Source organism: Meriones unguiculatus, chromosome 21 (genome assembly GCF_030254825.1).
Source record: "Meriones unguiculatus strain TT.TT164.6M chromosome 21, Bangor_MerUng_6.1, whole genome shotgun sequence".
NCBI classification, from domain to species: Eukaryota; Metazoa; Chordata; class Mammalia; order Rodentia; family Muridae; genus Meriones; species Meriones unguiculatus.
Window position 1 is genome coordinate 11,886,088 of NC_083368.1, and position 17,425 is coordinate 11,903,512.

The following is a 17,425-nucleotide window of genomic DNA, read 5'->3' on the forward strand; positions in this document are numbered from 1 at the left end:
TAGACTAAGCTAGTGAGTGGATGCTCCTGGGAGGTTTTACCATACCACACTGATGCAGTACAAAGGGATTTTACACATATATTTTTAAAATTTAACTCTTTGTTTCATTATATTTATATATCATACTATATATATTGCTATGCAATATTCTGAAAATATCTTCCATTCTAAAAGACTGGAACTTTTGCTGGGTCTCACAGCCAGATTTAATAATACACCTCAAGGTCACCTAAGACTTAAGAATTCTAGCCTCAGTTTGTTTAACCTGCCTTTAAGAGAGCAATGTAACAGCCAACTTTACTTGCCTTGGATTTTCCGTGTAAGCAACATCCATAGCCTAAGCTAATGCATAGCTGGAATATTAAATATTATGCAATACATAATATTAATATTGCATCATGCTCCTGACCCAGACAATGCATGTTTGTCATTTGCTAAAAGCAGCAAATGTAGAAGCTGAAAGCCACTTCCTGAAATCTCCTATAAAGCAACCATGTATGGCTGTCGGTTGATAAACAATATTTGTTATCTGGGCCAGTTGGAATAAGGTAGAGCCAGGGACTTAATCCCTTATAAAACTGTTTGGGATTTCGGTAAAGTATCACACCCCTTCCCATGTGATGCTTTCTGCGCTGTTCAATAAGTAGAGTGAATCCTTTTGTGCAGGAGAGACCCGGCACTCACAGACAGACACACACAGAAATAGACACACACAGACACATGGACAGACAGATCCACAAGGCAGACTTCAGGCAGGTACAGGTTCAGACTCATACAACATACAGATGAGGATTAAAGGTACAGGGAGCACCACTGGAGGAGGATTTGAAGCAGAGGATTCAAATCTGAACCCATTGGTTCTTGGCTAAGTGACTCCAAGGGAAGTGCTTTCACTGCTTTCCTTAATGTGGTGCTGATGCATTATTGGTAACTTGGTCTTAATCTGTTCATATATAAGATGTGATTTTTGTCTCTGTTTTAGTTCTGCTTCTAATAACAGGCTTTTATCAGTCATGTATAATTGTATTAGATAACTATCTGCATGTAGCTTGTATGTTAAATACTTGTACTGGAACTATTCTTTCTATTTTGCATGTGTACATTTGTGTGTATGTGTGTGTATGTATGTTTGGATATGTGTACATGTGGAGGCCTGAGAACAGCCTTGGGCTCATTCCTTTGGTGCTACTTGCCTTATTTAAAGACAGGGTCTCTCACTGGCCTGGAGCTTGACAAGGGAGTCTCACAGACCTGCCTGTTCCTGCTTTTCCAGCACTGGGATTATAAGTAAGCAACACCCCACCTGTGGCCTCGTTAACTTGGGTGCAAGGGCTCAAACTCAAGTTCTCCTGCTTGCAAAGCAAGTGCTTTACTGAAAGACCATCCACTCAGCCTTTTTTTTATCTTCTTAAAATTAGAACTTAGGCACTTAAATTATCCATGAATTGTTTTATTTTCTTATGCATTATTACTAAATAAAAGTCTTTGGGTTATACTAAGATGGTTATTAAAATTTGAAAATATCTAGGATATCTTTGGATGATAATATAAATACTAGAATTTTTGCAGACATTATTTGAACATTAACATATTTCCAGAGTCTTCATAAATAATTACATTTGAATACATCCCCAAGCAAAATTACATACTAGATTGTCCACTTTGAAAAGGTACTGTAAATATGCTTATTAACATATAATTTAAAAATTGAAATATTACTTAAGTTCTGTGGGAAAAGCCTGTGTAGATATTAGGTTAGTATAAGTTATAGACTAGCTTGCATAAAATTTTTCATTTTGATTATACATTTCAATGAAAGATTAGCTCATGAAACTAATGACAAAAACAAACAAACAAACAAACAAACAAATAAACAAAGAATGAAAAGAGAAGAAACTGGCTTCCAATTTCTGATTTGACACATATACATCCAGTCTAAGCCAGAAACCAATGAATGTTCATGTGTGCCCAAATCAGTGTATAATTAGATGCACTAGAAAATTGCAACATTTAGCAACTTTGGTCTATTAACACATTAGAAATGACAGTGTGTCTGGCAATATCCAGGCAGTCAGGGGCCTTTCCTTCCCCTGTATCTCATTTTAAACTAGTAAGCATAGCTCTTTACTGCTACCATGCTGGTTAGAGTTGTTTCAAAGATGATGAGTCTGTCCCCCAGATAACAAAAGCTACTACTACTAATTTTAGTTGCTGTGGTGGTTTCAGTAACAATGCCCCCATAGGCCCATAGAGAGTGGCACTGTTAGGAGGTGTGGCCTTGTTGGAGTAGTGTGGCTTTGTTAGAGGCAGTCTGTCACTAGGGGGGTGGGCTTTGAGGTATCAGGAGCTCAGAAGCTTTTTTTTTTCTTTCTGCAGTAAGCAGCAGTCAATGCAAAGACACATAACAGGTCCAAATGCTGAGAATTAAGTAAATACTTAATGACCAGCCTGACTGGACCATCTATAATGCCCTCATCCTACAAGGCTCAAGAGAGCATGCCAGAGGATGGGAGGAGCGTTGTGAAACCCTGTCTCTAGAACACGGCAGGGCCGTTGTGCTCACAATCGCATATCAGCCGCAGTTACCTGCAAAGCATTCCAGAATGGATATGGAACCGCACATGATTCCTACCCCTCGCCGAGGAGCTATTGGCAGGTGATGGGGAATCATTTTTCTGTGAGAGCGTAGTCTCTGCTAAGTTGGCCATGATTCGGCAAATAACTCTACATCTGTGCACATGCAAGCAACCCCAATTAAAAACTAAGTGGGGTACAGAAGGGGGGAATAAGAAAGGGGAATGGGGAGTGAACACGATCAAAATACACTATATACGTGTGTGAAATTGTTCGAGTATTTTCAAAAGAGAAGGGGCTTTGGGGTAAGATTCACAAGCATCAATACAGTTGGTAATGGAGTGACAAATTAAGCTGACTGCTTGTGTTCACACTGCTTCACTTTTATGCTTGGCTAGAAGTTAAGGCAGCCTGTGGCCACTGTGAAGAATCTAGGCACTGTGGACAGTGCTTAGGCACAATCAAAGCGCTGTGTAGGCAGACGAGAACGTGGAGGTTGATGTCCGCTTTCACTCTCTGCTGAGAGCTTGGTGGCCTTGGGCGGAGGAGTCAACCTTTCTTTCTGAGCCTTGTTAACTCCTGTGATACGGGACACAGAGCTTTTCTGATGAAATCATTTTGAGGACTAACTGAATGACATTTGTAAAGAGCTTGCCAAACATGGGTACGTATTAAATCCCTGTCCTCCAATTTTTTATTTTCAGGGCTGGCGAGATGGCTCAGCTGGTAAAGGTTTCGCTGTACAAACCTGAGGATCTGAGTTCAATTCCTGAATATTCGCATAAAGGCAGAAAGAGAAAACCAACTCCACAAAGTTGTCCTCTGATCTCCAAGCATGTGAACCTTCTCCTAGTCACAAATTATACACAGGCAATAATGGTAATAATACATTTCTCTTTTTCAAAATAAGGATGTTAATGTGAAAATAATTGAATTGACTACATCTTGACAGTACACATACATGACCTAAATCGGAACCAGAAACTACAAAAACCTACCCTATTCGAAGTGATCTGTTAAATATCCCGATCAGAGTAAAAAACAGCAACATGATGACCAAGAAGACCATTCCCGACAAAAGTCCAATGTCTTGACTATTATCTAACGAAGGAAAGAAAAGTAATTTTAACTGGGCATTAGTATCCTTGTGATGACCGTGTCATCGTTCTCTGTGCCCTGTTTAAAGCGACAGTCACTGATCTCAAAGGAGGGAAAGGCAGAGGCAGCCTCCACCTAGGGCCACGAAGTGACTGTCCTTCCAGATTGCCTGACCGTATACCGCAGGAAGCCATCTTTGGTTTGAGGAGATGAGGGCCGCACCTGTCTGAGGCTGCTGGGTTTCTGGAAGTGCACCTCCAGCAAATGTGGCCAACTCACACACACGTGTTTTATGTGAATATGTGTTGTGATAAACCTCATTTGGTTTGTCTGACCCAGCTGGAATTCCCAGCTGCTCTGACAACGTCTAAGGCTAGCTGAAGTCACAACTAAGATCATTTCTGTAACCCATTCTGTGGGGTAAAATTTATCTGTGACTTCTCACCATTCTTCAAAACGAAATTCGACCCATGAAAAAACGCAGTAATTCTACTAAGAACAATATATGCGGTCAGAAAGAAACCAAAATTGCCACATCTTGCACCCTTTTTTAAAACACTTTTTTTTTTTTTTTTTTTTTTTTTACATTTTGAAGTCGAATTCATCTTTTTAGCTCTGTCAGTATAGTTTATGCAACATGTGTTACTCATAGGCCCATCACATTTTCTCCCTAGTAAGAGGAAAATAATCTCAGTATTTTCACAAGCTATTTTAGACGTGACTTACCAGTTTGGAACTTGCTGTGGGGCCATGCTGAATAGCAGCCTCCTTTCTGTCCTTCCACCCCTGCCTCCCTTTCCCGCTTTTCTCTTATCATTAGCCCTGGGGAGCTACTGGTCCCTTCTCTGCCCCGTTCACCTGGAGAGTTCCAGGCTGTCCTTCCTCGTCTTTAAACCTACTTGCCAAGACAGGAGCCTGTGAACTCCAATCTGTTTAAAATCCTCATAGACTAGGGAATTAGTATTTTTCCTAGAGACAAAGACTGATTATTGAATATCCTAAGCAACTAATGGGGTTACAAGCTGCTGCACACCCTTAAGCATTAGAGCTTGGAATTAGAGAGAGGATTATCAAGATAATACGGTTTGGAAAAAAGGTATAAGGAGGAGACAAGAGGGCCAAGAGACTAATTGAACTCTGCCATTCATCAGCTCAGTGAGCATGGGGACTAATTATAAACTTACTGAGATTCACATTTCACTTTCCATAAGACATAGATAGTACTGTCTGTCTAATGGAGCAGCCATGAGCCCCGAGCCTCCACAATTTCCAGAGGAATTTCAATGTGCATGTCTGTACTTATGCCTTTGCCTGCTTCATGTTTCTCTATAACATGTAACATTCTGTTGTTTTGTTAATAGCTTTTCTCCCCTATCTACCAAGAGTAGACGCTCCATGAAGACAATGACATTGATTATTTTTTTTCCTTTCTTCCTTCCTTCCTTCCTTCCTTCCTTCCTTCCTTCCTTCCTTCCTTCTCTCCTTCCTTCCTTCCTTCCTTCCCTCCTTCCTTCCTCTCTTCCTCCCTCCATGACCCCTTCTTTGAAAAGGTCTCATGTAGCTTAAACTGGCTTCAACCTGAGGCTTTGAATTATTAACTTTTCTGCTTCCACCTCTAATTGCTAAGATATAGGCATATCCCAACATGTCCAGCTTTGTCTGTCTTTTTATTGTTAACTTCTCATCACCCAGCACAGTACCTGGCACATAGTTATTTAGCACACATTTGTTGAATAAACTAACAAAAATATAAAAATATCAATACAATCTGAAAATTTTTAGGTTTGTGCCAGGAAGTAAACAGTCTACTAGTGAAGTAGTCAGGCCTCAAGGTTTTTAATGTCAAATTTCAATTTAGTGTTATGTTTGCCCATTGTACCATATCATCTACTATCTTTGCATGCCCGAAACATTTAGACACGTCCACAAACAGATCAAGCCATGCTAACAAACAAAACGAGAGCTGGTTCATTGACGAGAAAAAGCATAGACATGTGTAGTTAAAAGAATAGGGCGGAATGTGACGTCTCATGCCTGTAACCCCAGCATTTGGGAAACTGAGGCAGGAGGCTTGTTGTGGGTTTCAGGATATCTTGGAACTGGACTATAGTGTGAGACCCTGTCTTGAGAAACAAAATTATAAACAAACAAATTAACAGAAAGCAAAAGAATAAGATCTGAATTTCTAACAGCTTTGTAATTTGAACACTCTTCAAGCTTCCTGAATTTCAGTTTTCCCATCTGTAAAGTAGAGCCATGGCATTTATCTCACCAGGCTGCTCTCGATATTGACAGACGATGCAAATACAATCCTAGCACATGGTGGGTAGGTGGTATATTTTTTTAAAAACACATTTTTGGGACTGGAAACCCGAAGCCTACTGAAATGACAGTGTAACCACCTCACTCCCACAGCAGACAGGCATCACTGAACTATTGTTTGCATTAAATGTAAGCACATTTTAAATCTAATCAAGTATTTTCCCATAGAAAGTAGCTGATTGTTGCATTTCCCAGAAATGCTGATACATTGTTTTTGGTGTGGAAGTTATCTGCTAAGGAGCCCTTAGTACACACACACACACACACACACACTTGTGCGTGTGCATGTGTGCTTGCGTGCATGTGTGTGTGTGTTTACCAGAAATAAGATGTCCTTTGAAGATTGTATCAGTGAGCATCTCAGTCTTCTGAGGTTCATGGGATGATTTTGATGTGACCTGGGAAACTTAAAAAAAAGAAAGAAGAGTATCAGCATTTTAGGTCTTAGCTTTTGGCTGCTCACTTTCCTGAGACAGTCTTCTCTTGTCTGGAGATGATTAAACTAGTAATTTTAATAGGTTCAGAGAGAGGCATAAGGCAAACACCTCAAAGGTCTACCTTCCTTTATTTTCTTTTTAGCACCTACATCTCAAAGGAGGAACTATACCAGCCTTTAACATTCCAGTGTGGCAAGCAATTTCACTTGGTTTCTAGGCAACAAAAACCAAGACAATACCAAGATAAAAATTCCACCCAGCCACAAAAATGCACAATAACTTGCCCTTGCTTGGTTTCTTCAAATAGGTGATGCCAAGACCCTAGGCTGCCTTGACGGTCCGGGCCGTGTCGCCTCTGCCTGTGGACAGGCTCTGGTTTAGCTGCCCTAAGCTGAACTTTTGTGAGCAGGCACATGGAGGGCTCTAACACAGAGGTGAGGTGTCACTAACGCCTCCTCTCTGCCGCTTTCCTGCTCCAGTGGATTTCAGCCAGCCCTGTCAGGGCCCCACTAATGAACGCTTCAGAACTGGGAGAGGTAAGAAATCTTGGCAGTTACTTTGCTTTAAGTCTGAATTCAAGGGAGTTCCAGAGCAAGCGTGCCCATCTCCCGCTTCCGAATAATTGAGAAAAGCCAGAGGTAACATCAAAGACACAACCCTCAAAGTTGGCAGAAGACAGTTCTGAAGAAGGTTTTGATTCTGAAGAAGGTTCTAAGTTCAGCATCCCTCAGACTGCAGCTTTCCAGTCATTCCAGTGTCACTATTCAAATTTACTTCTTGAAAAAAGTGTCTTGCACAACGTGAGATGCCCCTGTTGTCAAGTGGTCAAAGGCTTATGAGATAAAGTGTCGTCCATGGGACGCTAATTAAAAATGGACAGCACGTATTCAAAAAAAAGATTCCTATCAGCCTTTAGAATTTTTTGAAAAAGCTAATTGTATGCAAGCAACTGAAGGGCAGTTTTCTGTAAACTATGGACTGGGAACTTTAGAAGATGAAAGCATCAGAAAACTGAAAGTTCTGTCCTGTGCTGTGACTCTTTCTTTCTACAGCAAGAGGAAAAGTGTTTCCTGTGAATTATGGCAACCAGAAGTTGTTTTGAGCTTCTCGGTGGCTTGCTAAGTTTCTTCCACTCTCTGGCAAGTGACTCCACTAAATTCTGAGTGGTGGAGGTTAAGCAGTCATGGCCAGCAGCCAGTGCACAAAGCAGTGGTAGCTCCCACAACTCAAGAAGGAGCTGCAGCTACATGCTTCTGGAGTTCTAAAACCAGAAATACAACATTAAAATGCAGCAGAGCTCTCCCTTTGGTAAAGGGAGAGGTTTACAGCATATGTTGCTGTTATTTTTATTTTCACTTTTATCATTGGAAAGCTAGCATTTTTATTTAAAAATAATAAAGTGTGCTTTCAAAATCCAAGTTAATGTTATTTTGTTGTATAAACTACAGTTGGTTATTTGGCAATGAAAACTTCACTGGGTTATTAACTTTTATCATATGAAAATTACTATATTTCACATTTATTAGCCTTAATGAGTAAATACAATTTTCCTTTAGAGTTTGTTATCATAGTTTCAAATCAGTGAGGTACACTAATTTAAATTAAATTAGTCATTTAAAAGAGGTGGATAATTATGAGAGGGTAATTTTGCAAAGAACTTTATGTATGAATAAAATTACTTATAAACAGGACTATCAGAGAAGAAATCAAATCTAGGACTTTTTTTTAGAAATGAAACCATACATTCGCCATGTCACACCGCCACCAAGTGGCTACCTAGTCTCTTTATAAATCATACTTAATTTTTTTTCCATTATAAAAGTGAAAGTTATGGTGAAGATATTGTGACAGGAAACAGAAGTGTGAGATAAAAATAACCCAGCTTTACCCTGTTAATGCGCCGGCTATTAGTATTTTGTAGTACTTTTGAGTACGCTAACATATGAAAGCATCCATAAATAGAATGGTGCATGCACAGACCCCTTCACTGCTGTAAAACCCTGCTTATGTCAGGCTTAACCACAGGCCATTAACTAGCATGCTGCCAGACCTCATGCCATGTCTAAGCTTCATTACCTGTGGGATTCTGTTCATAGTGGGACAATTCTGTCCTGCAGTGCAGTGTTACATTGTGTGACTAGTATATCTCCACAAGATATATTTAATATTCAGAAACCCAAACAATTTCTAATTTGGAAAGATTTTTTATGTAGGTTTCATATACTGACATTGAAAGTAAGGATGATCCTAATAGAGATCAACACATCTGCAAAGAAGTTAGACTGTTTCTTATAAGAATAGTTCCTTATCCTTGGGCAAAAAGCGGAGCATAGATATACTTTTTAGCCCCAAGAATACCAGGCTAAATTAATCAAACCTACTCCTAAGGGCTGGTTTCAGAAATAATGTGTTCCATTTGTTTCTCAGAGTTGGTACCAAATGATCCTCTTAGCTCTTCACTCTCTGCCTACTTCTGGGCAAACTATGTTTGTCATCACTGTGGGGCAACCATTCAGTACTTTCCAGTGTGTTTCAGGTGACATGACAGACCTCATGTGCTCTCTGCTGAGCCTTACCATCATGCCTGTAACTTCATCGGAACTAAGCATGCCATTCACTGAATGACAAAGGAGGACTTAGAAATGGTGGCCAGGTGAAGAGCGGAACTTCTCAGCCAGTGTTTACATTTCCTTGGTACTGGTCACTAGTTTTATGTATTAATAGTCTCAGTTCTGTAGCAGGACAACTCAGGGTGGTGGCCCTGCCAGCAGTCTGTCCCCCATACCCCCAAAGATAGCATTGCTCCTCCAGGGAAAAGTCACAGTGTATTGGCCCCGCCTGGCCTCACTGGGCTCTTGATCCCAGGACGGTGTGTATCAGTGGGCTAAAGCACTGAACACTTACTCTTTAAATCAGCTGATGATTATTTTCTCCAGATACTTTTCTTGATCATTCTGTAAACACATGCTAATTATGGGAAGCTTGAAAATACAGAAGATTGTGGAGAGAACACAGGATTTCAGCACTTAGAGACAATCATTCTACGTATTTATTTGGTAAGTATTGTTTCTACATCAATACCCTATTGGAGACCACATGCTTTAACAATGCCACTGTGCGTCTTTTACATTCAGCATTATATAATGAGCACTTCTTCATTAACAATTACCCTAAACACACTTGTGATTACTTAATAATCACCATGTTTATACAATACAATATCCATTCAATCACATTCCTATTGAGAAGCTGCTGACTCACGTAAAATAGCCCAGGTCCTAGCTCCACCACTTTGTAATTACATAATCCCAAATAAATTATTAATCCTCTCTGTGACTTGTGTTCTTCCCAGTAAAACTGGATAACAGCCATGCTTCACTCTCGAATCTTAATGAGTGTCTTAGTTACTGTGCTGTTGCTGTGAAGGGACACCATGATCAAGGCAGTTTCTAAGGAAGGCAGTTGACTGAGGACTCGCTTACAGTTCAGAGAGTCATGGTAGGAAGCATGGTGGCAGGTAGCCAGATACAAGTGTCTGAGTAGGAGCTGAGAGCTCACATCTGACCTGAAAGTTGCAGGTAGAGAGGAGAGAAAGAAAAGAGATGGAGAGGGAAAGGGGGGGAAGGGCAGGGGAGGGAGAGGGAGGGAGAGAGAGAGAAAGTCAGATAGATCTGGGCTCACCTCCTCCAACAGGGACATGCCTTCTAGTCTTCTCCAAACAGTTTCACTAACTGGAGACCAAGCATTCAAACACAGGAGCTCATTGGGGGATATTCTCATTCAAACCACCACAATGAGACACTTTATATAAAACACTTATTACCATGTTTTGCATAAATTAGAGCCTCAAAAACAGTATCTATTGCTGTGTTTGACATTTAAATTGGCTTCAAATTCTTATTATTATAATTAGCTTTGGGACAAATGTTTTTGCACATAGATTTCCTTTTCTTATCAGTTGATTATTTCCCATATATCTTAAGCCCCATATCTCTAATATTTTTAAGGCAGTATTTCTATAATTGGGATTCTTATACACAAATATAAATGTCTATGAGACTGTTTGATTTCCTTCTTCCTTTGTCAGTTTTTGTGTCAGTTAAGGACACATTATAAGAACTTAGATCAGAGCTGACAGGTGTGTCATTCTGGATATTATTTTCTGAAAGAAAGACGAGTCAAAGCAAAAGGAAATCTTTTTTTTCCCACCCCTACTATTTTCTTAAAACATAAATGTCTCCTGTTGGTCCCCATCTTTCTTCTAATCTTATTTTAATAATTCAACTGAGTAACTGCATTTAAACATTATCATCCCAGGCAAAACCTGTGATGGTGGCATTCAATACCATCACATCAAGAACAAAAATTTGGTCTAGCGTATATATACTGAATGGTAAATTGAAGACACTGAGCATACATCAGGCAGGCATGAGAAGCCCAAGGAAGAAACAACAGTATGTCAGTAACAAACTCACCATGACACCTGGGAAACTAAGCCAGTCCAAGCGCTTCAAGGAACACTGCTTTTGTTTCACAGTCTACTAACTAAGAAGCTACAAATTATAATCAATCTTTTATGTGTAAATGACAAATCTCTGATCACAAATAAGAGAAAACTTAGGAAACACATCCTGTACACTGTTTTCTTGTTTGCATTACATCTAATACCACATATATTTTCTATGAAGATGGTTAGTTTTCCTTCTTTACACACTGAAAATCCTGAAGAACTAATGAACATTTATAGGAGTGCCAGTGATGCTACAGCCAGGAACTTCACAGGAACAAAGTGTAAGGAAGTTTCACAGCTTGCTCACACTTGCCTTCCTCTGGAAAAACGTCCCAATAGGTGTCTGTCTTCTCTGGGAAACTTTTACTGAAAGTTGCAGTTCAAGCACTAATTAGTCATTATGAAATTGCTGCCTTTCCCTTGGCGCTCTTACTTCATGAAAGGATTTCGAAACTCAAGCTCTTTTCCATTACAGAGAGGTCTGTGGGACAGAGGAGTGGGGTCGATTTACATTGGCAGTACCCTGTTCAGGGCAGTGACTTGGTTTTCAGTATTGATTTGCTACAAATTATTGATGAAGTATCTATCATTTCAGGAGCGTTCTGTGCTTACAGACCCCAGGGCTTTCTATGGCAGCTGTCCGGGTTAGTGGGTTAGAAGCCCTCGGTGGTTCTGAGTCTTCCCGAGACTTCACAGCCAGGTGAAACCACACGTGGCAGAGGGAATCACTTGGACACCATTCCAGAGCACAGACCTGCACTTTTGCTTTTCAAGAACCCGAGCTGTCAAGGATGCCAGAGGCGGTACATTCCCAGAAAAGCAGCCAGACAGTGCTAGAGAGAATTCCTGAGATTTTCCCGTGCTCACTGAAGCCTGTTATTGATGGCTCCGAGGTTAAGAGCACTGGCTGCCCTTCCAGAGTCCTGAGTTCAGTTCCCAGAAACCACATGGTGGCTCTTGACAATCATCTACAGTGAGATCTGCTGCCCTCTGCTGGCGGGCAGGCACACATGCAGGCAGGACACTAAATAAATACATCTTAAAAAACAAACAAGCGAAACTGGGTTCCACACTTGGGTCTCCCCGTTTTTGTCTACGTTCTTTGCTGCGGACACTAAGCAGCAGGGCCCCTCTTGCCAATGCGTGTTGCTTACAAAAAAGCATTTCCATCAAGGACTGGTTTGCAGCGCTGCCGATTCTTCCCCCAGGCTCACCCACAAAGCCCCCTTTTGTAACACAGCAGAACAGACTTGACGGAAGGCACAGAGGCAGCATCTCCACCATCTTTCGCCAGCAGAGCCCAGAAAGACCCAGTGCACATGAGCAGATCATTAGGCCAACCACAAACTCTAGAAAGGAGAGCAAAGAGCTCTAGAGATCCGTGCAGAAATGCCGGCCTGTGTGGAGCAGCTGACTGTGCGGCCCTCGGAGCCCACCTTTTGCCCTAGATAAGCTTAGCCGCTTGAGCCCCGGGAGCCCAGTCCAGGAACCCCGCTCTGCGTGCCGTCTCCTTTGCGTCTGGGCTCATTTAAATGGTGTTGTTTGCCTCCGGTTTTCAATGGAGTCAACTAAGGAACCAAGAAGAAGCTGGAACGCTGAGCGTTGAGAACTGGAAACTAAGCCTGGGAAGACTGGTAAATAGTAACTGTCTCCATTGCTGAGGGGAGAGGTGGGTCTCTTCACACCTTCCGGTTTAGCGTGCGCTCTGCTCTTCAGGCTGCCCTCGGAGCCTCGGTGTGCCTCGGCCCGGAATTACAGTTAACAGCCACCACACCCAGCGCTGATACCTTAAAGGTTGGTCTGCCCTTTAGCACACTTCATTTCCAGAAGCACCGGGGAGTGAAGAGGCTCTGGGGTCTGCAACGGCATTTCCGACGCGACCGGCCCAGGGCTCCCACTCCGAGAAAAGTGGCAGCTGAGGTAACTTCCTCGACTGGAACCGGCTTGGAAAGCTTATTACGAACCGGCCACGGCTAACCTGCCTTGAACAAACTCACATGTGCTTTTCTCTTCTCCCAGACCGCCCCCTTCCTCACACCGCCTCGAGATTTTTGGAGTCCTGCGGTTTCATCACCATCACCTCAAACTAAGCCTGCTTCCTCACCATCTCTGCATGACAAGGTTTGAAGCAGTTGATGCCATTGTACTGTTTTCTTAGGTGCGTTTTCACCGTGAGCCCTACGATAGAAGCACAGCTCCGTCGGCATAGTTTCATTATTGGCCTGTGTGTAGAGCTTGTGGGCGAGGGGACGAGATAAGTTGCCACAGGCCGTTTCTAGGTCTCCGGGAAGGCAAACAGCACAGGGCTCTGGAACCCCACAGCTTAGGTGGGAAGGGACTTAGCTAGTCACCGGCTTTGTAAGTTTGGGCAAGGGTTTGGGCCTCATTGTCGTCATCACACGGCGGAACAATGATTATGCTGGTTTTATAGAACTATAACAGTAAGGGATAAGGGACAATTCATAGGGAAAATGCTTACCATAGTGACCCACCTATAGTAATAGTCAAGAAATGTTAGCTATTATTTAATATTCTGAAGACAACCAGTCTTACTAAGTGACCTCTTGATATTATGGCGGAGGAGACTGGCTGTCTAACCAGAGAAACTTCCGCCTTGGGCGTGCTAAAGGCTGACTTTCTCTTCTGAGGAATTGATTGGCTTTTTTTTTTTTTTTTTTTTTTTTTTTTTTTCTGTATAAAGCTCTGCTTTCCAGTAAAGTCTTCATACTCAAGGAAGGAAAAAGAGATGCCATCACTCAACTCTTACTACAAATGAGCTGTTTCCGTTTCTCTCTGAGATAGGGTTTTAAAAACTTTTTATTGTTGCCATAGTCGGCAGTCCTTAGGACTAAAGCCAGGCAGACACTGGGCTCTACAACTGGACCAACATCTCAGCATTAGAACAGTTATTTTGCTGCTTGTATCCACCTTATTCATTCATTCATTCATTCGCAGGCTCTCTTGACTTAGGGTAAGCTGAGCTTGAACTCAAAATCCTCCTGTTTCAGCCTCCCATGTGATAAGATTAAAGGCATGTGCACCTATGCCCAATTCCTAAGACTAGGTTTTAAAGGCAAAGAAAAGACTGTCTTCAGAGAGCAGCAATGCAGAGAAATGGCTGCCAGCCTCGCTGGAGATGATTTTGGAGATCAGCGAGACGCATGTAAGAATTTCAGAAAATAAATGAGAGAAATCCTCTATGGAAGGGACGTATTTTCTTGAACTGTGCTTCTTTATAAATGAACGATTAATTAGAGTTTAGCTGTTGGAAAGAAAAACCTTCATTATCAAGCAAACTGGTTAGCCAAAATAACTTTATGGCAACAGAATTTTTTTTTCTGTCAGAAGCCATGTTAATCTTCATCTGTGTAGATTGTTTCTTCCCGCCTTTTATCTGTGTTTGTATTTATAATGCAAAGAGACGTGTTATACAATTATTCTTTTTTTTTATCCTCTCTAGAATAAAATTTCTCCAAGGTATAGATCTTTGTCTCCTTTGCTAACTGAGGTTCTTAAGTACTTGTAATGCCTGCCAGGTGGTAGGCTGCCTAAATGTTCAATTAACACAATAATAAACTGCTTCTTATGGACTCTTTAAAATAGTAAGGATATGCCGGAACACTTTGAGAAACCGGCCGCTTCCCTAAATCAATACAGCTTCTGTTTCTAAACACTTACCCTTACACCCACAGGGAAGTGCAGCTCTTGGCCTAAATAAAGAAACTTACTTTTCAAAACAGATGGACTCTACTAGAGAGATCTACAACTGTTCAAAATACTGAGACTAAGTGACCAGGGGGTACGCAGCCCCAATTAGCACATCTACAACAACAACCCCAATTCCAAAGCCCAGGAGACAGGGTGGAAATTGTAAGAGACGTGGCAGAGATTGTAAGAGCCAGAGGACCAAGATGCCTGGTGCAGGATGGTGTCTTATGGTCAGGGAGCCACTCTCATGATCTCTCAACAATATGGCTGCACAATCAAGACCTGCACAGCAAGTACACCAGTTGACGTGCCAAAGAGGGTGAAGACAAGTCCCTACTCCTGGGTGAAGAGCTACAGGCAAAAAAGGGCCTTGAAGGAGGGAGGATTAGTTGTCTTCAGGGGTTAGCTCCCTGATAGGAGATTTATCTCAGTGCTCAGTCACAGACTCACACATAAGTATACACACACACACACACACACACACACACATCTATGTATGTATGTATAAGAAGGGGTCATGGTTTGAGAGGGAGAGCGGCAGTAGAGGGGAGATGTAGAAGTGAGAATGATGTAACTACTGTGTATTTATGACCAAATTACCAATAGAATTAAAAAAAATACAACATGCATCTTAAATGTGCTTAATTCTCCTGTTCCTCCTCTCCCTCTCCCCGTGTGTATCAATGTACACTAGTTTTTGTGTATGTGCTTAGCTTTGTGTATGGGTGATAAATATGTGTGTATGCTTAACACTGTATGTGTGGTGTATACATGTATATGTTTAAGTGTGTGTATGAGTGTGTGCTTGAGTATGTGAGGATACTTTCTTCCACGTGCATGCATGCACAAGTCTAAGGCTGACGTCCGGTGTGTACTATTGTTCTTTGCCTTATTTTATTTTATTTTATTTTTGGAGACATGGATCTCTTATTGGACCTAGAGTTCAATTATGGGCTAGGTTGACTGGCTAATCAGTTAAGTGGAAGTTTCTGGTTTCTTTGGAAACTCAGTTGTGTCCTGTGAATGTTTTTTGTTTCCGTCCCATAGGTAGGATGCAGGAATGCCCCCCCACCACACACACACACATTGAAAACAGCCCCCAAAGAAAACAGCTCCTGTGAAAAGACACGGAGGGGTATGGGATCTGTGAGCTGGAAAGCGTTCCTGTGTGGACTCTGAAAAGGGATAAATAAAAGCCCACAGACAGTGAAACAGCACTTTTTGCATGTCTACTTTTTGCAACAGTTTGCATCACTTTGCCGGTTTTCACAGAAAGAAATCCAGAGAATTTTTCTTGCTGCTTTGAAGGAGTTTGGCCGTTTTGATGAAGTCTAGCTGCTTCTGTCGTTCCGCTGCGGCTGGCTCGTGTTGCCGCTGCTGCTTTGCTGTTTAACTACAAGACTGAGTTCGGTAATGACCAAAGAGCCCATCAGCCCTTTTCAGCAGAAAGTAGCTAAAACTTTCCCTACTAATTTCCTTTCCCTACTAATTTCCTACTTAAGGTTGGGGGCTTGAAAGGGAATAGAAACATTTAAGAACCTTAAATAAAATAGGTGTCTGAAAAATCTAAGTCTGGAAGTCAGCTGCTAGGATCTGCTTGGCTCTGCCCTACCCAAGCACTGGGATCACAGACAAACTGTATCACATGGGTTTTGTGTGGGTGCTGGAGATCTGAACTCAGATCACAGCAAGCACTCTGCCCACCAAGCCATCTTTGCAGCACCGATTGATTTTTGCCTAACTGTTGATTTAATAATTCTTTTTTAGACATAAAGAAACAAAAGTTTAAATGCAAATCTGTTTTTAAAAGCTTATTGACAACGATGAAATGAAGTAGCCGACAGTTTTGTTTAAATAAGGAAACGGGGGCTGGAAGGATGACTCAGCAGTTGAGAGCGCTGAGTACTCTCTCAGAGCACCCACATTTTGGCACCTACGTTAACTCCAAAGGATCAGATGCTCTCTTCTGGCCTTCTTGGGCATTGCATGCACGTGGCACACAGGCATATATGCAGGCAAAGCATCCACATACGTTAAAAAAAAATCTCAAAAAAAAAATAAGGAAATGATTAAGTCATGGTATGTCTATAAACTAGAGCAATGTGTGATCATTAAGCAAGGTGTTTAAAAACTCAGCAAGGTAAGCTGCAGAACACACCACAAATACCATTCATAAAAATGTAAGCGCATAAGTTCATTAACACACGTGTAGTAGATATTTCTAGTCATATGATAAATAAACTTACATTGTGTTTGCAAAGAGAAAAATCTGTGTTTGAACTTTAATATTTTTACTTTCTCTAATATTTTCATTGTTTCTCATTTAATGTGTCACAGGAAAGGATGTGTATCAAAGGACAGCCCGTGGCTCCTTTTAGCTAAACATGTGAAATGTGTAAGTATTTAAGTTTGAGTGTTCTTTGGCTTTTACATAAAATTTCTCCTTATGAAATAAGGAGCTTTAAACTTAGATGGTGTAGGTTCTTATTCTCTTCTACCCTGGATGGAGGACCTGTATCCTTAAACAATTGTGCTGGATATGACGGCACACACCTGTAATTCCAGCACTTGGAGGGCTGAGGCCTATATTACAGACTGACACTCTGTCTAAGCAAACACACACACACACACACTTGCTGACCTGCCCTTGACTTATATTGAAGCCATATTATTTGCCCTTCCACTTTGACAGAACTGAACTACAACAACAAAGATGAGAGTGCTGAACAGTGGTGATGAGAATACAAAGCATTTGAGTAACCCCAGTGCCACAACC

The 17,425-nt window shown here is 41.5% G+C and overlaps 1 protein-coding gene across 1 annotated transcript in view; it reads right to left on the minus strand.

The window, feature by feature from the left end:
* Nucleotides 1–17,425, minus strand: part of Il23r (interleukin 23 receptor) — a 58,898-nt gene that overhangs the window by 4,932 nt on the left and 36,541 nt on the right. Inside the window, exons 8-9 of the mRNA XM_060373820.1 lie at nt 6,314–6,400; nt 3,573–3,675 (exon numbers count right to left, since the gene is read on the minus strand). Coding sequence (XP_060229803.1) covers nt 3,573–3,675; nt 6,314–6,400 — 190 coding nt within the window. The remainder of the gene's footprint in view (nt 1–3,572; nt 3,676–6,313; nt 6,401–17,425) is intronic.